The sequence below is a fragment of the Asterias amurensis genome, chromosome 8 (genome assembly GCF_032118995.1).
Source record: "Asterias amurensis chromosome 8, ASM3211899v1".
Lineage (NCBI taxonomy): Eukaryota > Metazoa > Echinodermata > Asteroidea > Forcipulatida > Asteriidae > Asterias > Asterias amurensis.
Window position 1 is genome coordinate 485,612 of NC_092655.1, and position 25,123 is coordinate 510,734.

Sequence of the window (25,123 nt, forward strand, 5' to 3'; positions counted from 1 at the left end):
ATGACCACTGTTATGGTTGCCTCCAAATTGCCTTTAAAAGTTGCCTCGTGACAGGGCACTCAGAGTAGCTTAGATTATGATTGTTTTTATGATTATGATTAAGTGGGAAACTTGTTTTAAAAAAAGCCTTAACAATTGCACTGACTTCCTCAATAGATGTCTCGAGACAGCTTCCTCTCTGTGTCATGCTGTGCATCCGTGTTGTTTCGGATGATCACATCCCGCCCTTATGTGTGAATAAAATATCCGGAATGCAAGATACATTAATAATGAAGTATTTTATTCATTTGTTTTTGCCACAAAAAAAATCATTAAAAATGTGGATGTCTTCCAATGGTACATGCAAGAAATTGAAAAAGGAGTGCTATAGAAATTATTTTAAAGCAGAGGTTTAGCAGAAAGCAACAATAACACGACCGAGCACGGGGGCCTTTAATCAACATTTTGCAGCAACACATTTCGTTTTTAGATTTTTTTCTTCAGATTTATTATTGTTTCCAGAGCGTTTACCAAAGAAAATATAATCAAAGTAATTTACAGGTAAATAAAAACAATAATAGGTATGAGAAGTCTTGTTTATATAACTAATCGAGTTTCTTGAACAGCTATTTAATATGGTTGTGGGTGAGAGCGTTTTCAGACCCAGTTTTAAAACATTGTCTTCTATTTCAGTTTGATCTTGGACTTTCGTTTTGCTGTGAGATCAACAAATCGTATCAAATCGTATCATTCCCGATGATGTAAGGGAATGTTGGAAATGCAACACAAAACAGTTGTGACCTTTTGAGGAAAGAGTATCAATTTGGCACAGCCAGTTGGATGGAATCTAGCAATCTCCTAACAACGGACATCGTATAATATTGTACAAAAATGATAGCCAATAATATCATTGAACAGGAAAGCGAAACAATACTTTCCAGTATAAACATCTGAGTTCCCGTACATCCTGGTGTCTTTTTGCTTTAAAGTCATGACAAAATGAAGAAAATATTAAGTCTTCAGTGGGCCTCGGCATGCATCTTACATGACAATAAAAAAACAATAAACGTGACTGTTCTCATGATTGCAAAATAATATAATCAATCTTTGATAATAACAGTAATAAAATTATACATTAAAAATAATAAAATCAATTAAATTTAGTATAAAAAAATTATACATTAAAAAAAGGCCATGTCACATAATTAATTTTAAAACATTTTCTTTTTATAATAACTAGCAAAATTTAACTGTCTATAAAAAATATATTACAAGTATGCTTTCTGGTTAAACTTTCAAATTCGCTTAAATATCAATGAGATAAGAATTCAAACGAAAATCAGAATGGAATATGTCATAGCTAACTTACAATTAAAGTACAAAAAGCCACTGCTTGTTTTTTGTCGAACATTGCGAAAGTTGAAATTATTTCAAAGGCCTGCTTCCCATTTTGAATTGAATCCAACATAATATATCTCGTGCTCTAGACGATTTGTAAACACCTATGGTGTTTCGGTCGAGGTGTTGTGCTTTGGTACCAGAACAGTTTCTATTATTGGGTTTAGATAAACAAACTAAACACTTGTTTCTCTTTCATTATGGGTTTGGTTATTTATGTCACTGAATCTTAACACTGGGTTTTTAGGAGGACGTTTCCCCAAACTCACCAATCACCATATCATGTGACTGGATAGTCAACATTCCAATGTGAGATCATGGAGTAACTAACCAGTTTAGTTTTTGATTAATACTGAATTGGCAAAGGAAAAACTGTTTCCCAAATAAATACCAGCAGATACATATTTAGACTTCATGCCAAATCTAAACAAGCAGTGTCATACGCCTCTCTTAACATTTATGCATGACGTCATAATTCTAACCCCAAATGAGGCCATGGGCGCACGTCCCCCCATCACTTGCAGTGGCTGCGCCCATAGCCTCGTTCTGGGTTAGCATTGTGAAAAATAAATCATGGTATTTATAGGCATATCTAACTCCTTTTAAAGCTGCAGTGTCTACTATAACGACTTGTAAATTACGACAAACCTGAGTTTGTCCTCTGGCGTCCATGGTCATTAAAATACACATTAAGCCCCTTTCACACGACATCAATTTTACAAGGCTCCCTTGCTTTTTTTTAAAAGCATGGTCGCGGAATTTTACACAACGCCTCGTTTCAAGTTGTAGAGTTTCAGAACCATTACTCAAATTTAAGCAAGGTACCGTTGCTAATACCATCGTGTGAAAAGGGGCGTTAGTGTGAGTTTTCACGCTTTTAAGCGTTCTGGTTCATCTTTTTCCGGAGATAGCGAAGTGTTTTAGACGGTCGTGGTATTTCGCTCCATCGACACCGCAGCATCGGCCGGAGAACCTTCTTGAATTGAGGGTGCTTAGCGGCATAGATGATTGGATTCACGCAGCTGTTGCAAATCAGAACGCTTCCGCCGTACATGGCGAATGCATCGTTGGCAATTGGAATGAACAAGTAGATGAAGTAAGGGGAGATAAACAGCATGAAAGCACAGCAAGTAAGAAAGAGATTCTTAGTGATCTGGAGTTGATGGCGACTGACTTTGAGTTTCTCGACCATGGTCCCGTCTGATCCGGTCACGGACATTGAAGCAACACTGGTGCCGCTTGCTGCCTCAATGGGATCCGCTGACAATGTGGCGCTGTTACTCTTTTTCTGTTCTATCTGCCTCTTGAAGTGACGTCTGATGTGGATATAGATGATGATGTAGCTGATGAGAACAGTGACCATGGGGATGGGGTAGAACCCGATGGTCTGTGCGAGGTTGTACTTGGCCGCCTCTTTATGCAGGTCAATGTCAGAGCATGTGTTGAACTTGAGATCGTGCCCCAGGCTGCCGATACCAAATGCGAGCGGGAGCAGGATGACGCTGAATGGGATGGCCCACGAGATGAAGACGATGCCGACCATCGAACAGGGAGTGAAGATCCGTCTGTAGATGGCAGGGCGGGTGATTCTGACCAGGCGGTTCACTGAGATGAGAGCCAGAATATAGAGGCTGGCACCCAGGCCGGTGTGCCACATAAATGCCGCTATTTGGCACGGGACGACGGTCCGGAGGGGCCAGGTCCCGTTGCCGATCAACGCAATGACAGTCCAAGGAAGAGACAGGCTCGTCCATAGGTCAGCCACGCTGAGATTGACCACCAAGACGTTGGTCATCGTACGGACGCTCTCGCTCAGGACCGCCGAGAGGATGACCATGAAGTTACCTGCGACTCCCAGCACTGCGACCAGGATCCACCAACAGGCAAAGAACACCAGCATTCCGTACGAGTGAATTTCCACAGCTGCCGGTGCTACACTGCTTGCAGGAGGGGATGTAAAGTTACCCTCCGTAACATTTACTGTCAAAGACATTGTTATGTTGGGTAGATCAGCCACGTTCCCCAACCAGTACCTCAATCCGTGTCGTTGCCCTCGGCTGGGTAGTTACAGAATAAAAGCTGTGCGAGAAAGTGATTTTACAAATCTGCACTATTGTACTGTGTATGTACCAACATCAGACGCACATCAGACGCACGCCCAGAACCAATCCAACCAGAATATTCATCAGGAAGTGAAATTCATTGTCATCGTCAAGCTTGCGATGCCGTGCACTAGTTTAGTTCTATTTCATGATAGTTCAATACTGAGAGCTAGGATTATATAAGTTGGTTGCGATAGCAGTTGGTTTACAATGTAGCTTTCGGATATCATTAGCTACATTTTGATATCGCCAAGTCTTGATACCGTAGCCCTATTTGACATAAATCACACCTGGTGGTGTGTTCACACGAAGGAAGATAACTTGTGTTCTATGTTACTCTAGTGCTTTTGCTTAAGTCAGTTTTCTCAACTATTAGCAGATTGATATTAAAGTAAGTTTGTTTGTAACGCCAATTTGTGTGATTTCATTGAAAAAGCTTATCCTGCCATAGTGCCGCTTTAATAATTATTGGACCGTGTCTGTTGTCCAGGGCTTGTGTACGTGATGCTATTTTAAGCATTAAAGGCGCATAGCCTTCGCCATGAAATTGCATTTGTCTTTTAGAAAGAGTTCAGGAAGTTTTCAATGAAACATCAAAAAAGAAAACAGGATATCATAAAAATGGCTGGGTTAGAAATCGGTGACCCACAAGTGAACCGCCAGCCGGTGTGGCCTCGGGCCGCGGTCACCCTTTTGTTCGACGGTATTGTTTTGGTTTGGGATGCAACATTATTTTGATTGTGCGTTATTTTGATAATGTAAAGTTCTTGGTTTTTGTCACTCATAATGGAATAGTCGCGTTAACTTTTTAATCTCCATTGTTCGGTCAGCTGTTAGTATCATTTCCTTTCTTCATCCGTGACCGTGTTGGGAATATCTGGGTCTTACGTATAATTACAAGAAACAAACCGGAGGCTCGGGATGTGGAGAGAGAACAATAGTGCAACAACCATGGACAATGCGTCGGGCAGTCGCGGTATATTAATAATAATACTTTGGCGGCTTACAGCGCAATTACCATTCGTTAATAGGCGCTTTAACATTCAATATTTTCCTGCGGTGTAAAATAATCTGACTATACGTTTGAATTATGAGACCTAAAACCCGGCCAGTCGCTGGGCCCCCCGCACCAAGGCCCCCTACTGTATCACCCTTGTTCTGTTCTCATTGCGCGGTCTGCACTCCCATCAACATTGACCGGGGCCCGCGGAGAGAATGTTCATTGTCACTGGGGAAGTGGACAGGGAATGTTGGTTGTCCGTTGCGAATGGGTGGCCCAAGATGTTGGCCAGGATTGTAGGCCCTTACTCCTTTTACGGAGCACCGTGTAAGTGGTTCAATATGCAGCCAATCAAACCAGGAACAGCAGGGGTGAACTCCGGCCTTTTTGATGAGATTGCCGCCCTGTGCTCACGTGCGCAATACACAACAGACGGGACCAACGACTTTACGTCCCATCCGAAGGACGAAGCATCACGCACAACCAAAGGAAAATGAGTTCCTGCCTAAGTTTGGTTCATTGTAAAGGATGCAAGTAGAACATCATAGCCCAATCTATTGACTGAAACAGACAAGATTAATTTGCACTCCTTTTTGCCTACGATAGCGAACTGATTAGGTAACTTTGTTATTCACACACAGAATGCGGATTCTGTGTTTTATCGACCAAGTTTAAATTATGTTCCCAACCCTGGCTTTTGACAGATGCCGATGTGGCACCCCCCCCCCCCCGCGATTATGTGCCCCCACCCCCAATATTAATTTACACCACAGCGCCCTCAAGTGTCAGAGTGGAAATCGTGTTTATAACGTTTGTTTTCTTTTCCATGCACTGTCTGTGTGTCGTCTGTCACTGCACTACTGTCGTCGTCACATTTGGTGTGGTAAGTACAAAGTAGTTAATATCAAACTTGTGACACCTTTAGAGTCATTCAGTGTGATGTCAGCTGCAACTGGATGAGCTGTATGGTTTACCAGTCATGACAGAAATTCATAACATGCATCCGCTAAAATGCAGTCTTAATTCTGAAGACCAAGGTTTGATGGGATTTTTAATATTGTAGGCTTATGCCTTTTAACACCCCATATCCATTTTCATTCAGGTATTTGTCTAAGCTGTTTTTGAACTGATTGGTTGTCTTGGCTTTGACCACTTTGGCTGGGAGTCTGTTCCAGTTATCTACCACTCGTTGTGTGAAGAAGTGTTTTCTGAGATTGAGCCCTTTGTTTAGCCTTTTTTTGAAGAGCTTCATTCATGTCATTGTCATGGCCTCTTTGTGTTACTGGTTTGTGAGAGGCGGAATAGACTGCTGGCATCTACATGCACTAGCCCTGTAAGAATCTTGAAGGTTTCTATGAGGTCCCCTCGCACTCTTCTTACTTCCAGGGGAACTTTGCTATTTTTTTGTCTTCACTCTCCGACTTTAGTCTTTTCATTTGTTCAATCAAAAATGACTGTCACAGTCTAGTCAGTCATGTATGTAATGTAGCTAGGACATGCGTTTTGGGTTGGATGCGTACAATTTCCCATAATAAGTAACATTTAAAAAGATATTCCAAACTTCAAAGTAAAAATGTTCAACTTTTCTTCAAATTCCTTTTTACCAAGCATGGCCATTTTGGATTGATCCTTGACCCATGCCTGGATGGAGGTAGTTCTACCGCCATGCTTGACCCCAATCATGCAAATCAAGAGACGAGAGTTAACAATCATATTCATCGAAATATAGCTTAGAATCAAGAAATGATGCCATCAGCCGGCCGGGGTGGAGCAAGGCTGCGAACAATTCAATGGTTGATAATGATATTAAGTACTAAACAACACACTACATAAAATAAAAGCCCATTTATACTAGCAAACAGTATTGTCGAGTAAAGTAGCCTAGTGTCGTTTCCCCTGACTCTGTAGCTCAGGTCATACAGGTTGGACTCGCTACCCCATCTACTTTACTAGAGTTAGAATAGTAAAAAAGCTACTGCACTGCCACAGTCATGGTCCTTTCTTGTGCGTACATGTATGGTTGCCATTAGTTTTTAGCAGATGAATTAACTGCATTTGTTTTTCTTATCAGGTAAAGATGGCGCCCCAAGCATGCCCAAGCTGTAAGTCTACCAACCTGACTGAGGACGATCATGGCGGAGAGACGCATCATGTCTGCAAAGATTGTGGTGAAGTCATCAAATCTACTGCCTCCTTTGAGCAGGATATGAACTACTGGAGTAGTGTGACTTTCTGCAATGCCGCGGGATCCCTACAGGGAACCGACTTTGGAAGATGTCGAAATAGTGCAAAAGTGGATCCAAACGGAGCTCCGAGAAAGCTGATACCGTGGCTGAAGTATGTGCGAGAAGTTTGCGGCATGATGAAGTTGACCTCAGAGATGCAGAAGGGAGCCACAGAGCTCTTCACACAAGCCTTCAATCATCCAAACTTTAGGTACAAGCAGAGAGTGAAGAAGCAAGGACTTTGCGGTGCTGTGATATTTGTTCTTTGCAGACGACAAGACTGGCCGGTGCTCTTACCAGATATCAGTGACGTTGTACAGTGTCCAAAGAGTGCCGTATTCAACATGTTGGAGTTGCTCAATCGCGATTTCAATATCAACATCAAACCCCAATCAAAGTATGAAGACGTTGTGACGTCAGTGCTCAAGAAATACAGACTTAGGGACGATACATTTAGGGAAAAGACGATCAAGCTGGTGGGCCTGGCAAAAGATGCGTGGATCACTTGTGGAAGATCCTATGATGCTATCATCCTTGGTGCTGCTTATCTAGTCTGGAAAGCATCTGAAGGCAAGGGAAAAGGCGCTCTATCTCAAGTGGAATTTAAAAAACGATTCAAAATTGCCAAACCCCCAGCTCAGATGACCAAACGTGTGGGAGAAATACGACAGGTTTTGAATCAGCTTTATCTCAAACTTCCATGGGTCAAATCGTCCGGTAAAGATACAGCGTTATGGCATCTTGATGACATTCTCAGCCATAAAAGATTTCTTATATCCAGGGTTGGAGCTCCAACTGAAGACGAGGACGCAGATGAAGTGGAGACAGATGAAACACAAAATGAGCAGACTATTACTAACCCATGCGAAGACTCAACAGTAAATAGTTCCAATCCTCCGTCGTCCAGAGGTATTCTACCACCGGCGTGTAGCATGAAAAGAAAAGCCAAGACGCGCGATACAGGAATGGAACCAGCCAGGAAAATTCCAACACTTGTGCCTTGGAACCCGGAGATGGAAGTCTTGGATGAGGAGTTAACAGAGAAAGACATTCCTGAATCGGAGATGCATCTTTATGTACGATCTCAAGAGGAGATAGAACAGTTTGTGACATTGCAGAATGATATGGGCTTATTGGATAGCGAAGATCAGGAGGATGCTTTATGACATAAAAAACAATAGAGGAGACCATCCATCATTTTGACTTTAAAAGTTTGTACTAATAGTTATAATTTTAAGTATTGTTTGAAGCTTTGCATGGTGTTGAGAAATACAAAGAAACTTTTAATAAATAGTACACTTGCAGGTACAACCATGGGTTAATCTCTTTTGAGTGAATGTTGGCTCTGAAAAGCCTCGGTTTGGTCTCAGCATTTCGAAGAGTACATGTATACAGCTCTTTTGAGAACCAACACTCAGATTTACACATGGTTGTACCCGCAAGTTTACTATTTATTAATAGTTTCTTCTTAGTTCTAATTTTGTTTTAGGTGGCTGAAACCATTCAAAAACTGTTCCAACATGAACCTAGCAAATACCAATTGGTGATGAATGCAAAGAGGTCCCTCAGGCATGGAATGTCATCTTTGAGAGGGCAGTGCTTGGGGCATTTCCATTGAAGGGGCAACAAGGCCATGATGTGGGGCAAGACAGGGCATGGACTCCACTGGCATAGCAATCCAGCTAAAGATGTAGCTCTTATTCACCAAATTGGATTTATCCTAAGTTTGATTTTGATATAATGGTGTATGTGGAGAAAAACACAATAAAAAGTGACTATAAACAAAAGCACATAAGAAAACCAAATTCAAAGACATTTTTCAGAACATTTATTTCAAATTGAAGCACATTAAATATTATTTGGCACCGGAAAGTTTCAATGTTGTAAAGGATTAACAAAATCCAAGAATATAGTTATTTCAATCCATTGACCAACATTAAAGGAAGGTTGGGAAATGTAGTACAATAAGAAGGGACAGTTATAATCCAATTTTATCTTAGCGTAAAATACTGTACATGTTCACACGTTTATGTATATTTATATTAAAAAATAAAGGAAGGTACCATATTGGTTCACAGAACATGTGGCTTAGCAGGACTGGAAATTCATGGAGGTCAGAAAGGCCCGTCACCCAGGGCCCAATTGCATAGAGCTGCTCTTTTGTACCCTGTAATTAAATATGTAAAGTTGATCTTATTTTACCTAAAGTTTTACTCAGTTGATCCAGTGGCTAAAGATTCAACTTCAATTTATAACCATCAATAACAACAGCTTAGCACAACCAAAATTATGCTAACTATAGAATGACGAGCTTACCAGCCAAATACAATCTTTGACTGATAGCCTGCTTATTTTTGCTCAGCATTTGAACATTGATAAGCAACAATTTCTTCTCGAGCTTGTTAGCAGCTTTATGAAATTGGACCCTGGTCTTGGCCTTTAAAATGTTCCCACAGACTTTTCTTCAGAAAAAGCTGTAGGCCCATGGCTTTGGGAACTAAACTCCAGACCTGTAATGATTCTGTTCCCAAATAATGATCCCCTCACTATTTAAAAGCCACTTTAAGTTAAACCCTGTATTTTGGACGAGAAACTAGTACATTGAGATACTAGTACATTTTTTTTTCTCTGTAGACAAATTGTCATATGATATCACGACAAAAAAGTTTTCAGTCTGGTGGTGTGTGCACTCATTATGTTGCTAATGATTTCGCACAAAGTGTAGCCAAAGGGGTGTATGTTTTTTTACACCCCTTTAAAAATGTGGATACCCTGTTTTATCTGTGATTGCAAGTGAACAATTTGAACACCTATTTTTAAAATTTACAGCAAATTTAGTCACCCTTTTGCCAAATTCTGGCTAAAATCTTGACATCACAAAAGATGACTGTTGTCATGATCATCCATAGAAGACCCAGTTACTGCGGCACTGCACTCCTTTTTTTCTTAGTTGTCATTATTTGGCGTAATAGCGATAATGACACTTTTAAAAAAAAGGAGTTCAGCGCCCGAATAACTGGGTCTATGATCAAAACTCAAAACTCTTAATCATAACTGCACAGGAACGCGCACTGGTTTTCACATCAATAGACTAACGAGGGCGTCCATTGTGATGTGCTGGCCAGCGCGTTAAAGTGTGCAGTCACTATGTTTAGAGTTATTAGATAATTCTATGTAAAGCCACAGGTCTGATTTGATCACAACAATAGTCGTAATAGACGTAAAACAACAATCACATAGTCTGAATATGAACAATACAATCATAAACATACAATGAAGCAGCTAGTAAAACTTAGTCTAAAGCTCCTATTTTAAGTTAAAGTTTATACATTGTTAAAAAAAAATATATATATTATGTTTGAAAGCTGCAAGTATAAAGAACTACGAAATGTCCATGTCCAAAAAACACATATTTACTTTGTAAAACATATTTTGAAAATAATTGTGTTACTTGTGAGTTTTAGAGGACACAGGACAGTATTAAAAAAATAAATAAATGAAATTTATGTTGTGATTTTGTTTCCAGGGGTTAAGAGTCACTGCTGACAAATACAAACAAAATGGATCAACATTTTTTGAGTTATTACTAAAGGTACATCCTCCCTTTAGTAACTAGAAAAACTTAAGCATCAGAAAAAATGAATATGAATGGTATGATAGCTAGCCCCCCCACAAAAAAAACCCACAACGAAACATAAAGTGTCTTCTTAATAATAAAACTTTCTGAATACATTTTCACTGTTTACTCAATAACAGTTAACATTGCTTTGAAATGTCCATCATATTGTCTGGTCACAGGTGACAGTTAAAAATGAATTCCATGTGATAATTCTTAAAAAAATAGTTAATAATAAAAAGTGACTAAATTTCTAACATCTCATTGTTCTTTGATTAAATAAATATTATCAATCAATTATCTATTTCAGAAGTTGTTATAAAAATGTCCAGTCGTAAGTATTTCATTTTGAATTTCTTAAAAACTCTAAGGGAAAGTACATTACATAACTGTTTGTTTTTAAAGAATAAATTGAGTTCCATCCTTTAGTCATGTTCAATAAACATGCCGATCAACCAGCCTGTGCTAAAGTTATTGTCAATGCACTAAAAAAGGATTCATTTTTGGTCAGAGAGGTTTTGTGAAATGTTTCTCATGATCTGACTTATTTTGTTTGCGGCAATCCATATCAGAAATTATGATTTGTACATGGCGATGCTTTAAACATCTCACTGGATAAACTGTTAATTTAGGGTTGAACCAAGAGTACACTGTGGGATTTGAACCAGCGACCACCAGATTAACGTGATGGGGTTCCACCAACTCAGCTGTCTATCATCAATGTTGGCGGTCTCCCTTTTCATTTAAAAATCTGAAATCAAACTAAAGTCATAAAAGCAGGAATAATATCTTGCCTGACTATATCCTTTCTCTAAGATATAAGCATCCCTGACAAAACATGAAGGAATATTCATTGTTTTTACTCAAATAAGATCAGTATGTGTGTATTATCTGAAACTCTCAGGAGATGGCTGTCATGGTGTATTGATTGAAACCTAAGGATTGGAACTAATCTACTCTTCCAAAAACCACAAATGTTCTAGTATTTTTGCTTAAAATAAATTATAATAGAAGTACCATTGAATACTGAATCAGCACAAAGCATTAATACCCTGTTAGTTTTATAATAAATTCAAATGCTTACAATAATACACACACATAGATGCCACATAATGCTTTGCTGAGCAACAATGTATCCGCTTAGTACATTTATATTTAATAAACCCACTTTTAAATGTTTTTCTCTATAGATGTAAATCATTTCAGTTTTGTTTTTCTCCTTTTCGTTTCTTTATCTTTTTTTCTGTTTGTTGTGTTGTCATTTAGCCTCAGAGAAAGACTCTGCTAGGGTCAAAATGTCAGGCCAGAAACTATTTTTTGCGTCTTCCACACAAGAGATAAACTGCCACTCTTATCCGAGGAGCAAATTTAGCGTAGGTGAACTTAATCACTGTAAGTTCTGCAGAGACCGTGCATTTTCCAGCTGCGCTGGAATTCCTTGCCAATGCCAAACAACCTGAGGGACACAACTGATCTGTCAACAGAACATTCAAACACAACCTCAAGACTCATCTGTTCAATTTGTCAGCTTGCTAGCTTCCGGCGCCTTTGAATGGTACCATTCCAGATACTGTGCGCCTTGTAAATTTTATGTTATTATTATTAGATAAAAAAACCACAGGCTAAATCGATGGGATTCGAACCCATGAGCCTCCAAAAGTACAAATAAATTGAATACATTATTAAAATACTTCGAGTACAGGTATAGTGCTAAACACAATTTACACGGCAACATTTCTTGAACTCGCGATGACGCCAATTGTACTATTTTAAAAAATCATACAAAGCTTAGTTTTTACACATTTCAATACGAACAACTTAAGTTACTGTACACATATTTAAATAACATAAATTGGACGTCACTTTTATAGCATAAGCCAATCGCATATGAAGCCCACTTATTTGTACACAAAGTGTGTGTTTCCAGCACGATTTACATTTAGTACTGCTAGCTTGCATCGCAACATCACTGTGACTTTGGGCCTATAGAAAGAGGGCACACAATATTTTTTGTTTAAAAATCACAGGCCTCCCCCCAAACCATTTACACATTACCCGCCCTACATGGCCTGACTAGCAATTACACATCAAACCACAGGCAGACAAGAGCTGGTAGCGATACATCAAAATGCATGCAGGTGGGTTGGTGGGGGCTACGGGGGGTGGGGGTAGGGTGCACAGGGGTGGGGTGAAAAGTCAAAATGTGTTGCAAGCAGACGGAAGATTTGAAATCAAGAAAGAGACAGACCAAATACTACTGCAAATCTCACACTTTTGCTCCCTTCAACACTCAACTGTTAACTAAATGAGTCATTCACTTATTTACTGTTTTGGTTAAGGCGTTTCCATGAAAATTTACTCAAAATACTTTCCTATAAATGAGCTGACTTTCGTTCTGTTTCTGTGCAATAATAGGCCTGTCATGATGTGTAACTTGACATGGTTCACAAGTCTCAAATGTATCACAACATGGGCTTGTTTGTTAGTAAACATTTTTGTCTCAAAGTATATGATGGTAAAAACCACTCCCTCCAACATTCACAACAACCCCTACCCCCCCCCCCCCTAATCGATCAATCAATCAATTTACAAGGCGCCAATCCAAAGGTTATTGCTCATAGCACCGTACAATAAGATCTCCTAGCTGGCTACTAAGGGAGATTGATTGATGGAAGATTATTTCAGATCCTAGGTTAGCGATAGAAAAGGCATGACCACTTCTTGCACACAGAAGCCATTGCAAGGCAGTTGCTTTGATGGGGATGGGGGCAATTTGATCATTCAAGAGGGGCGGTTGTGATGTGGGGTTGGATTAGCTTACCGTTGTCATTTTCTCCGGACTTGTTAGTGATCTCACTTATCCAGAATACCACTGCCAGCAGGGCACATTGAGAGCGGATATGAGATCAGCGATGGGGCAGGCAAGGCTGTGGGAGGGGGGGGGGGTGGTGGAAGAGGACAAGGGAGTGAGTTTTCTCACACCAGTGGAACCTTCTCCATACCCATCAGCTGATCGTTCTCATCGACCCTGGACGCTGCATCCTCAATGGGCAAGTAAATAGGGGGATGATCACCCTGGGGATGAGGTTGGTGTGACGGTGATGTTTGAGGCAGGGTCTGAGTCATGGGCACCAGGTAGGCTAGTTGACCAGGGGTACAGGTTGTCAGTTGGATAGGCTGGCCCTGGATGAATGTACCTGTGAGTAGGATTAAATGAAGAGTTTCAGTCCGGTGTTCTTAACAGCTCGACCACGACATGCCACATAAATTACTGAAATGTCTAACTTAGTGGTGGTTAATTTAGGTAACTGAGATTTTGTAAATTTGTATGATGTTTCCAGTAAATCTGTTGTGATAATAGTTAAAACTAAAAAAAATGTTCTTTATTACCAGCCTAAAACAAAACCCTTTCTGAAAGAACAAATAGAAAACTCACCATGTTCATTCTGTATGGTTGTCGGTCCACCATTTGGTATAGCAGGCATGTACTGAACCTGTTGGGGGAAAAAAAACCAATTACACATGGCAACAAGGAACAAGTAAGAAATGGTTGTGGTTCATGAGGTAAAGTTGAGGGAACTATTTCAAAATCTTCTACCATGTTTTAACTCATCAAAGTATGTAATTTTTAACTTTTTTATATATTTAAATATAGAGTATACAATTACAAAATAACTGGAAAGCTACAATGTCCTCAGTTCAAATCAGTTTGAAAAATATATGTCATAATAACGTGTTAGAAGCGGGTGCTGCACAAAAATTGTGAATAAAAAGTGTCTCAGAAAAACAAATAATATATGTATTATTGAATACTGAATAATGAAAACATTAATTACAATTTATTTGTTTGGTTGTGAAATATTAAGCAGAAGTTTACCGTCATTGAGGATCCAGCTGATGTCTGGCAACACGTACCACGGCATGCGATAACAGATGCTACTATAGCAATCCCCAGCTCCAGGAGAGCAACTAGGGCAGTCAAGGCATCCACCGCTACACGACCTCTCTGGGCAGACATTACAGATGAAAAAGCCAGATCAATAACATTATCAAGACATTGGTCTTATTTCACAAGTGTTTCACTGATGCAATCTGCACTTATGGCTTACAGAAGACGCTTACACACAGACGCCACTTCTACAACAATGAAAAGTGGCCAATTGCAGACCAATCGTGGGGAAATGTTGGAGGATCCCAGTGCATCATTCTGTCAACCACTGCTTAGTCAAGGCAAGGCAAGGCAAGCATTGCGAAGTTTGGCTGAGTTTTACATTGGTCAACTTAGGCATAACTGCCTATAAAGCAGCAACTACTCTTCAAACCAGGGTTGACATTTCGCTGTGAAGTACGCACCAAAGGGCTGATGGCATAAAATTTGTTTCGCTTTCGCAATTTACAATTCGCGTTAAGTACAAATTGGGTTGAGACTTACAAAGAGTGAAGAGGAGTAGAAGGTTCCGAACTCCCAGGCAGTGAAGGAAGCCATGAGAGACAGAAGCTGGAATGCAGCCACCGCAGACAGGATAGACAACACTAGATAGCCAGTAATCTAAGGGTAAAACAAACAACTCACATCAATCATAAGAACTTTAACTCAAAATACTCAAAATCCAATGTTTTGTTTGAATCTGTTGGTCCGAGGACTGCAGTAGTACTTAACTGATTTACATAATGGTCAGGAATACTCCCAAAATCAGAGTCCAACAGTTTGGGTGTTGGGTTACTGAATGGACTAATGGACTGATGACTGCTACTAGTTAACTGGTCATGCTTTACATGAGATCAGGCATACCACTATAATCAGAGTCCAACAGTTCGGGTGTTAAGTTACTGTATGTTGTTGGACTTAGGACTGCACAAGTAAAATGATTAGGCTTTACATTGGATCAGACATAAATAAGAGCCAAAGTTTTGGGTGGTGATATACTGAATGGTGTTGGACTGAAGACTGCATGAGTAAACTGATTACATGTATGCTTTACATGGTATCAGCCATGCCACCATAATCAGTGTCAGATTATGTTAGAGTGAGGCAGGATCCTACTAAATCACTTTAGGGAAGTACAAATAGTAATGTAATTACCATGCAGTTTTGTTTTCTAGATGCTGCCAGCTCCCCAGACAAACCTGTGCATATAAAAAACTGAAAAGACAAAAACAAATAGTTAATATCGGTGCACTCTCCTGAAGAACTGGCTCTTGCCAGAAAATACCACAGATACTGTGGAGACTATGATAACAGTACACAAGCCATAGGGTTTCCTGATAATATTAGCTGCACAAACAGATGAAACTCATGCCCCCAATGCTAGCATGGAAGGTATGGTTCTCTTTTTGGCAGTTTGTGGCACCTGTGAATAAGAGGGTTTGTAAAGTATAAAAACCACAATCTTAGTAGTTTCTTCCTTGCCATTCACCTCTGTTGCCAAAGCCTTGATGCCCCTTCAAAATATCTTTAAATGGAAATGCACTTTGCAAATAAAAATGGACATATCCACACAATAGCAAGTATAAAAAAGAATTCACATAATTCAATATTTGGTAAAAGTTACGTCGAATGGAGATAAGTAAATTTTTAATGAAAGGCATTGATGAGGGAAGTTCATGTTAAGGTGCCCAACAGTTTATACTCACAAATATTCCTGTCCAGATTGGCGCCCCGATGTAAGCATCTTCTGACTGTATCTCAATGGCAATGATTCCCAAGATAACAGACAGGGTACCACACAAGATTTGTAGATGTGCCGTAATGCGGGCCCCACGCACATTAAAATCTGGCACAAGGTTGGCTGCGTTGTTCTGGATCATGACCATGTACTGCTGGGAAACCATCGGGGGGCCTGTACCACCCATGTGGCTAGGGGAGCCCTGGGGTGAGGGGAGCAGTATTCCTTGGTTGGTGGGCGGACTACCAAGCAGCGGCGATGTCATGATTTGATGAGGTGGTTCTGTGGGCAAGCTGGAATTGGTGTTTGGGTTTGGCATCGTTGAAGTCAACAGTTCCTGCTCCATGGTGGCTCCCAGCATCTATATCACTCAGTATCACACTCCAAAGCTCCTTAGTGCTAGTAGTACTACTACAAATAAAATAAAAAATGTGTCACGTGCGTAAAATAGGGTTGGTCTTCTTGTCTGGCCAAAAAGTACACAGGTGTTACGATCTGAGAATGTGTTTTAATTTATCTCCATTTTACACTTTGTTTCAGGATATTTAAATTACATAAATCCAGTACACTACAACCACTGTGCGATAATGACCAATTGTAAATTTTAAATGTTGCTGACTAAGTTTGGCTTGCTTTTTTGTTGTTGCTTTATTTGTTCTTATTTGTATAGTCTTAATTTATATTTCGAAATAAATAACACACCCATAATTTCAAAACAATTCTGAATTGTAGCCAGCCCATTGTTAATGGTACAACAAATATGGGCAAAAATTGTCATGGCACACTAACCAAAACTACATACATAACAGACAAGCAGGATCCGTCAAGCATCCGAAATTAAATAGTAAAATAAAAACTATTAAAAAAGAGGTTATTAAATATTATTTAAAAAAATTTAAACTAAAATAAAATAACAATCTCAAAAGAAAAAGCAAAACCTGAGCTTTACTTTATTATTACTGAAGAACACCGCAAATGAACATATTTTGGTATCCAAGTCTACTGTCCACTTACCTTAAATGGAAAATCCAAACATTCTTGATTGGTGATTTTTGACAGCCAACTAAGCCAAAACAAGTAATAAAGGCAGGCACATTTGACAGACGGGAAAACATCTACACAATATAGACTGGTACCGTTTTAAGACTGTATGGTACCCTGTGTACCGATGACGTCCAGCCGCGTCAGTAGTCTTGATTCAAGACTCTCCTCGATTTATCACAAGAGGGCGCACACCCCGAGGACCGCTAATCACGTTCTCGGCTCTCGGAGTTCGTGGGTGATAGACCGTTGGGGTAATAGTGCGCCCTTTTGTGACACATCCAGGGGAGTCTTGAATCAAGACTAGCACGTCAGCCGCGTAGTCAGAAAATAGAACACATACAGTACAGGGAGGTTTCAAAATGGCCTCTTACTCATTTTCTGAAGGTGAACCAGTTTTTTTATTCACCTTCAGAAAATAAGCGAAATGAAACACACGTCTATGGCGTGTCAAACGTTGCATTATTCGATAATGTACAATATATGTGCGATGTTTCTCATATATATGCGATAATTGTCACATATGTGCGATATTCATTTGATGTATGCAATAAATGTAATATATATGCAATAAATGTAATATATATGCAATAAATGTAATATATATGCAATAAATGTAATATATATGCAATAAATGTAATATATATGCAATAAATTGTAATATATGTGCAATAAATTGTAATATATGTGCGATAAATTGTAATATATGTGCGATAAATTGTAATATATGTGCGATAAATTGTAATATATGTGCGATAAATTGTAATATATGTGCGATAAATTGTAATATATGTGCGATAAATTGTAATATATGTGCGATAAATTGTAATATATGTGCGATAAATTGTAATATGTGCAATAATTTGCAATATATGTGCGATAATTTGCAATATATATGCGATAATTTTTAATATATGTTTGATAATTTTGTAGTATATTATATGCGATCATTTGTATGTGATGTTTTGTGACGGTATACATATGCGATAATTTAATATACATGTGCGATGTTCGTTCTTATATATGTGCGAAAACGGAATTGTGGGATATAGTATGGCTTCCTGTCCACTTGATCCCCGTATCCGTAATGTTTTAGATCGGGCCAGACTATACTCTGGACGGTATAGTATGGTTCCTATGGTTCAATGAGATTGGCGTAGGGTTTATAGTGATGGTCAGGGTACGAGACTCGAGCAGCGTATTTCCGAAATAGCCAGCCAGCCGCGTATTCGGATAATAGAACACATACAGTACAGGGAGGTGACAAAATGTTGCAAATCTGAAGGTGAAGATCTGTTTTACTCGAACGAATTCTGCAATATTAGCATAATTTAGAATTTTTAATTGATAATATGTCAATTTCATAGCTTCACATGATTAACAAATAGTTTATAAAAAGTGAAAAACATTAAGAAAACGTCAAAAAATGACCCGCAAACAAAAAGGCAAAAATTTTTATTTTGTATTTTTTGCATTTTTTAATATGTCAAAAAATCATCACTGTGAAATACAAAACCATAACTTGAAAAGAATTTATACCCTTCGTTAAAACAAAACATTTAATTTGTAATACAGAACTTTCAGACTAATATAGTGGGCGTATCAAATTTTGGAGCTGGGTAAATTTGGTTCACTATCTAGTGGTTAATTAACCACAGTTATTCTGACGCCATTGTCAATGTACATTCCGCCCAATTACATAGACAGTGGACTTAAACAAAATTTGAAAAGAATTTGAACCCTTCGTTAAGACAAAAAGTTGCTTTCTTGTTCCAGAATCTTGAAGGAAGATAGACTGGACGTATCAAATTTTGAGCTGGCTAAATTGGTCAGAAAGTTCTGTATTACAAATTAAATGTTTTGTTTTAACGAAGGGTATAAATTCTTTTCAAGTTATGGTTTTGTATTTCACAGTGATGATTTTTTGACATATTAAAAAATGCAAAAAATACAAAATAAAAATTTTTGCCTTTTTGTTTGCGGGTCATTTTTTGACGTTTTGTTAATGTTTTTCACTTTTTATAAATTATTTTTTTAATCATGTGAAGCTATGAAATTGACATATTATCAATTAACATATCTAAATTATGCTAATATTGCAGAATTCGTTTGAGTAAAACAGATCTTCACCTTCAGATTTGAGCAAAATGCAACATTTTGTCACCTCCCTGTACTGTATGTGTTCTATTATCCGAATACGCGGCTGGCTGGCTATTTCGGAAATACGCTGCTCGAGTCTCGTACCCTGACCATCACTATAAACCCTACGCCAATATCATTGAACCATAGGAACCATACTATACCGTCCAGAGTATAGTCTGGCCCGATCTAAAACATTACGGATACGGGGATCAAGTGGACAGGAAGCCATACTATATCCCACAATTCCGTTTTCGCACATATATAAGAACGAACATCGCACATGTATATTAAATTATCGCATATGTATACCGTCACAAAACATCGCATACAAATGATCGCATATAATATACTACAAAATTATCAAACATATATTAAAAATTATCGCATATATATTGCAAATTATCGCACATATATTGCAAATTATTGCACATATATTACAATTTATCGCACATATATTACAATTTATCGCACATATATTACAATTTATCGCACATATATTACAATTTATCGCACATATATTACAATTTATCGCACATATATTACAATTTATCGCACATATATTACATTTATTGCATATATATTACATTTATTGCATATATATTACATTTATTGCATACATCAAATGAATATCGCACATATGTGACAATTATCGCATATATATGAGAAACATCGCACATATATTGTACATTATCGAATAATGCAACGTTTGACACGCCATACACGTCATCTCCCTGTACTGTATATGTTCTATTTTCTAAATGCGCAGCTGGCTTTTCCAGGAATATAGACTGGTTCCGTTGAAGACTGTACGGTACCCCGTATACCGATTACGCCCGTATGTGTATCGCAGTAAAAAAAACTTTAAAAACCCTATTTTTTAGCAGAGCAAAAGGTCACAAAAGTTCGTTGATGAATCAACCCATCATCGTTTGTTTACTGTGGGCGTTGGACTTTCAATGACATCAATAGTCTTGCTCAATTGTTTCCGGATATAAACAGTCACAGTTTTGGTGGTCAGTGGACAAGTTGAGTGATAAAAGATAGAGGTGAGATTCGGATAGGCTAGTTTTAGGAATTTTATTTTTGAGTAAAATAAATCTAAAGATAATTTTTACTTTTAGTTTTACTTTTTTAATACTTTTAAAGTTTTAGCTTTTGCTGTTTATTTTCATCCAAATGTTACAATGTAGTCAAGTTTGTTTTTATAGCTTTTGCTATTTATTTCCATCCAATGTAGTGTAGTCAAGTCTATGGTTTTTTACAGTGGGCCATGAATAAGTGCATGACTTTCCTAATATTTGAGAATTGAGGTAAACAAATGTCAAAACTCAAAATCGTGAATGATATTGAATTATGATTCATGAATGTTACGATTTAATTCTATGACTAGGCATAATATGGTCTTATTGAATTATAATCATGATATTGTTGTTACGTATTTGTTACACTTTACTTTACAAACAAACAATTAAAAAAATAAAACAATTAAAAATTAAATGATTGTTGTTTGATAACAATAGACTAGATTCGAGAGCAACTGTCCTAATTAGTAATTGCTCTAACTATATTACTTGTTTTTACATTATTGTTTACTATACTTAGCATTCTGTTGGAGTGTTGCGGGCGTTACTACTACTATAATCAAGCAGCTTTCATCAATTCAAAGTTCCAGTGTTTTTGGCAAAATGACGACGAATCAAGGAGTCTACAAGTATCCAGATGGAGATGAGTACAAGGGAGAATGGTTGGAAGGTTGGTTTATTAACCTCAGATAAAACCTTTTATATATCAAGGAGGATCCACCCACCCTAAGTATCTAGGTTTGTTCCGTAGAGTGAGAGGATACTATCTTCTCAACAGAACAAACCATTAATAGCGAAACAAACCTCATAGTTCTAGGAGTTAGGAGTACAACCACCCTGTGCACATTTCCTCTCTCTAAGAGTTGCGGTGCTACAGAGGAGGGGATCGAATATCTGATTTCCATTGTTTCAAAAACAATGAGCCTTGAGAGTGAATACAAATTTAAAAAAATGAAAAAGCACAAGAAAACTCAAGTGACATTTACCGGGTCATTAAAAACTAAATTTCTGTGCTGGATACAGACTTGGATACTTTACTGAAGTGCCCCTTGTATCAGCTTCTGGTGGTAAGGCAAAAGTTAAATATAGATGAAGAGTTTGTTATCATTCTTTGAAAATGCCACATTACATACAATATATAACACGATGGATGTCCCTTTTTCCCCACAGATTTAAATTGTCTTTGTATTTGATCGCAGGTAAACGACATGGGACTGGACAGCTTAGTCTAGCTGATAAATCAACATACATCGGTCACTTTGACCAAGGATATTGCAGTGGTATGGGGGTGATGGCCTTCTCAGATGGGTCCAAGTAGGTTAATCATTGTGTTCATTGTTCTTTAGGCTTTATTATGTTTGGTCTTCACTCTTAAAATTAATGGCAGATATCAAATGTTATAAAGCACAAAGGAAACTGACTGGGTAAATTTGAAATGATTTAGGGTTAAACAAAGAAAATTGACTAGAGTGGGACTCGAACCAAAGACCTCTGGATTAACTTGTTTTGGCGCTCAACTAACTGAACTATCTAGCCCTGTATTGGCAATAAAAACTTACTCTGTTGGAGAAGTACAGCAGCTTTCAATACAGGTAGTATAAAGCATTTCAAAATCATTTAAGTTTGAAGCAATGTCGCAAATTAGCAGTTTTTATTTCTCAAAATTTGAATCTGAGATATGTTACTGTCAGATAAGTTTCTCAGATTGCATATTCCAATTATGGATTCTTCTTCTTGAGTGGACATATTAACAGCTCTGGATTTTCTGAGATATCTCAAAAATGTGACCACCTTTTGAAAAGATATTTTCATAGGATAGATTAATGGGGGGCCAGTTAACTCGGGTCGGAACAATTCTGGCGGTGTGGTGTTTTGCAGTTGTATAACAAAACTTCACAATAAAATATCTTTAATTGACACAAATTATTTTCAGTATGTTTACTCTTTGAGTCGTGTCACACAAGGAAACCTTTTACAGGCAACCAACTGGATGAGTCATTTTTTTTAAAACATGTTCTTACAGTCCACAAGAGAAATAGGTTAACATTGAAATGTGGATGGCTTTTCTTCTTGGAGATAACCAATAGTGTCCAGTGCCTTTATATCTGTGTTTTTGTTGTGTAGATATGAAGGGGAATTCCAGCAGGGTAAATTCGATGGTGTTGGAGTCTTCACCAGGTCAGATGGCATGATGTTTGAGGGAGAATTCAAACAAGGAAAGGTCAGCGGACTAGGTAAGAAAGTTTATTCTTGATTAACAACTGTGATTGCCCAGCGGTACCCGCTGCCAAAACATAGGGTTTGAACTGCCTCTAGCTACCGGGCAACCTCGGTCGTCTAGTTGGTAAGACACTGCTCTAGAATTGCAAGGGTCGTGGGTTCGAATCCCAACCGAGTAACATGCCTGTGATATTTTTCATGGGACTCTGGGAAAGTACCGAGTATACAGTGCTAACACACATCGGTGTATGGGTAAAAACCCAAATTAATATGTGATTGCCCAGTTACCTGGTGTGTGTGCGCCCTCCCCATAGATAATACGGAAGGAAGGTGTGCTTTCGCAGTAACGTAATAATCGTTGTTGATTCCATGTTCAGCCTGCTTTGATCAAGATGACACAGCCCCTTTAAAGGAACACGTTGCCTTGGATCGGACGAGTTGGTCTACGAAAAGCGTTTGAAACCGTTTGTTATGAAATGTATATGGTTAGAAAGATGTTTTAAAAGTAGAATACAATGATCCACACAAGTATCACTCAAAATTGCACCGGTTTCATTTTACGTCGCGAACTAACACGGTCGGCCCATTTATGGGAGTCAAATTTTTGACTCCCATAAATGGCCGACCGTGTTTTTCGACGAGGTAAAACGAAAACCACGCAATTTCGAGGCATATTTGTGTAGGTCATTGTATTCTACTTTTACAACATCTTTCTAACCATACCGATTTTATAACAAACGGTTACAGAACGCTTTTCAAAGACCAACTCGACCGATCCAAGGCAACGTGTTCCTTTAAGCATACTAATTGCTTTGAAACAAGTTGGCTTCCATGCTGATTGCCAGTCTTTCTTGAAATGGTTGAGAATAAACTAATGGTATTTGGCCAGTTGGACATTTGAGTTCTGTACACACCCACAAGAAATGCCAGTCAGCAACTGGGCTTCCATACATCATTCCATCATTGCTAAGCCCCTGGACTCGACAACCATTTTAAACCATTCAATTTACAGGATGGGTAATATTGACTATTCAAACAGTAAGAGGGTTAAGGAAGGATTTTGTTATTTCTATTTCAGGGTTGTTGACCTTTGCTGATGGCTCAAACGGACTTCCACGTAACGAAGGATTTTTTGAGGGGACAAAGTTGGTAGAACGCCGAAAGACAACAGATGTTGTTACAAGAGCTAGACAAGTTGGTCAGCGTGCCCGCGCTGTTCAGTTATAAATCAAGGTTTATATAAAATATTGTAGGCGACTTTTAACCCCTTAACTTTTAGTGTCAAATTAATATGAACTGAATCGCGATGGCATTTATATCGTTTGGGAAAGTTTTTGGAGTGTCCTCTTTTAGTTGTGGTCAGTTGACCAGACAATTCATAGTGTAGTGTGCACAGAAGTTCACCTCCCGAGCTATGCTTTGATTCCTGGCTCAAAAAGGGCAAAGGTCGCTGAAAGTCAAGGTAGTTCAAAGACATTCCATTATTTCTCTAAAGAGGAATAGGTGTCCTTACTTTGATAGTCATGTTTTCACTGTGACAACAATATTCAAAAACATAACTTATTTCAACAAAAAAAACCGATTACATCAAAGCCTTGTGAAGATAGGGTACTGTACCGGCATTCCAAGAGCAATATATTATTTTTCAATATAAAAGTGACTTTGTACTCAGTTCAGAAAACTAAGGGGGTCGTTCAAAGCTGTTTGTAATTTAATTCCGAAAAATACTACAGCATTAAATGACTTGCTTAATGACTTGCATATCTTACCCCCCCCCCCCAATCTGTTGTAGTACTGGTTGTAAAATCATGAAAATTTAACCCTTTATTGTGGATAGCCCCTCAGATGTTACTCTCAGATTTTGTCTGTATATTTTTGTATTGAATAGAAGCTATTAAGAGGGGATTTATAATAAATTGAAAACCTTATTAATAATGTAAACAATTATTGAGAAAATAATGTGTTTTTTTTGTGTGTGTTTGTTTATAAATTTTTGTATAAGCTAGGATTGATTTGCTATTAGGTTACAGAGGCGTTATGTAAGTCGACTTTCAGATTAAAAATTATCAGAAATGTCTAAGTCACAAGAGAATAGAGAAAAAGCCACACTGTTGTCTGTGATAGCCAGATTTTGGACCACATTTGTTTAACTACTTTAATTACAACTACAGCGCCTTGGCCCAAAATACTTGATGGAAAGTTTTCCACAAGACCATTTATATACCATGTTAGGTACATAAAGTGCAAACCTGTGAAACTTATATTTTTAATCTTTACAAGGAGTATTTTTGTGAAATTTCCAGCTGTATGATAAGATTGTAGTTACAATTATAACATTTTTCGTCTTGGACCAGCAAGATATCTCTACAAATTTCAACAGCTGTTTTACTCTTATTATTGTCCAATAAACACAAGATATCAAGCCATTTTTGAGGACTTCCGTTATTTTGTTTCTATTACAAATTTTGCCTATTGATTGGTTTAGAGCTTGTCACACGGTAGGCCTTATTTTGATAAGAAACCGCGGGACCGCGATGGCTATACATGCAGCAAACAAGACGCAACAACTGTAGCAACTGATGTACTATCCCATAGCAACCAATGTACAGTACCCATGGCAACAGCAGCTTCATGATACCTAGATGTCTAGCC

General features: G+C 38.3%; 4 protein-coding genes across 4 annotated transcripts; 2 read left to right on the forward strand and 2 right to left on the reverse strand.

The window, feature by feature from the left end:
* Positions 1-352: 352 nt before the first annotated feature.
* On the reverse strand, positions 353-3,494 carry LOC139940681 (G-protein coupled receptor moody-like). The gene has a single exon (XM_071937044.1). The coding sequence runs from the start codon at positions 3,368-3,370 to the stop codon at positions 2,255-2,257; it is 1,116 nt and encodes a 371-aa protein (XP_071793145.1). The 5' UTR covers positions 3,371-3,494; the 3' UTR covers positions 353-2,254.
* Positions 3,495-5,290: 1,796 nt separating this feature from the next.
* Positions 5,291-9,324, forward strand: LOC139940635 (transcription factor IIIB 50 kDa subunit-like). The gene is made up of 2 exons (XM_071936984.1): positions 5,291-5,362; positions 6,551-9,324. The coding sequence occupies exons 1-2, from the start codon at positions 5,306-5,308 to the stop codon at positions 7,868-7,870; spliced, it is 1,377 nt and encodes a 458-aa protein (XP_071793085.1). The 5' UTR covers positions 5,291-5,305; the 3' UTR covers positions 7,871-9,324.
* On the reverse strand, positions 9,077-17,113 carry LOC139940636 (membrane-spanning 4-domains subfamily A member 8-like). Its single transcript, XM_071936985.1, has 7 exons — positions 17,001-17,113; positions 15,955-16,397; positions 15,404-15,463; positions 14,753-14,869; positions 14,198-14,326; positions 13,757-13,814; positions 9,077-13,517 (listed from the first exon to the last, which is right to left on the reverse strand). Exons 2-7 carry the CDS (start codon positions 16,345-16,347, stop codon positions 13,297-13,299), a joined length of 978 nt encoding a protein of 325 aa, XP_071793086.1. The 5' UTR covers positions 16,348-16,397; positions 17,001-17,113; the 3' UTR covers positions 9,077-13,296.
* Positions 17,114-19,971: 2,858 nt separating this feature from the next.
* Positions 19,972-24,893, forward strand: LOC139940875 (MORN repeat-containing protein 4-like). Its single transcript, XM_071937252.1, has 5 exons — positions 19,972-20,215; positions 20,772-20,921; positions 21,451-21,565; positions 22,376-22,485; positions 23,550-24,893. The coding sequence occupies exons 2-5, from the start codon at positions 20,855-20,857 to the stop codon at positions 23,696-23,698; spliced, it is 441 nt and encodes a 146-aa protein (XP_071793353.1). The 5' UTR covers positions 19,972-20,215; positions 20,772-20,854; the 3' UTR covers positions 23,699-24,893.
* Positions 24,894-25,123: the final 230 nt, after the last annotated feature.

What these genes read in the sequence shown, in the direction of transcription:
- LOC139940681 (XM_071937044.1), bottom strand. Translation starts at nt 3,370, where the DNA reads ATGTCTTTGACAGTAAATGTTACGGAGGGTAACTTTACATCCCCTCCT.
- LOC139940635 (XM_071936984.1), top strand. Translation starts at nt 5,306, where the DNA reads ATGCACTGTCTGTGTGTCGTCTGTCACTGCACTACTGTCGTCGTCACA. An exon ending in TCGTCGTCACATTTGGTGTG is followed by an intron (nt 5,363 to 6,550) that starts GTAAGTACAAAG and finishes TTTTCTTATCAG; the next exon opens with GTAAAGATGGCGCCCCAAGC.
- LOC139940636 (XM_071936985.1), bottom strand. Translation starts at nt 16,347, where the DNA reads ATGCTGGGAGCCACCATGGAGCAGGAACTGTTGACTTCAACGATGCCA. An exon ending in TCTACTCCTCTTCACTCTTT is followed by an intron (nt 14,327 to 14,752) that starts GTAAGTCTCAAC and finishes ATGTCTGCCCAG; the next exon opens with AGAGGTCGTGTAGCGGTGGA. An exon ending in CAGCTGGATCCTCAATGACG is followed by an intron (nt 13,815 to 14,197) that starts GTAAACTTCTGC and finishes TTCCCCCAACAG; the next exon opens with GTTCAGTACATGCCTGCTAT.
- LOC139940875 (XM_071937252.1), top strand. Translation starts at nt 20,855, where the DNA reads ATGACGACGAATCAAGGAGTCTACAAGTATCCAGATGGAGATGAGTAC. An exon ending in GCCTTCTCAGATGGGTCCAA is followed by an intron (nt 21,566 to 22,375) that starts GTAGGTTAATCA and finishes TTTGTTGTGTAG; the next exon opens with ATATGAAGGGGAATTCCAGC. An exon ending in AGGAAAGGTCAGCGGACTAG is followed by an intron (nt 22,486 to 23,549) that starts GTAAGAAAGTTT and finishes TTTCTATTTCAG; the next exon opens with GGTTGTTGACCTTTGCTGAT.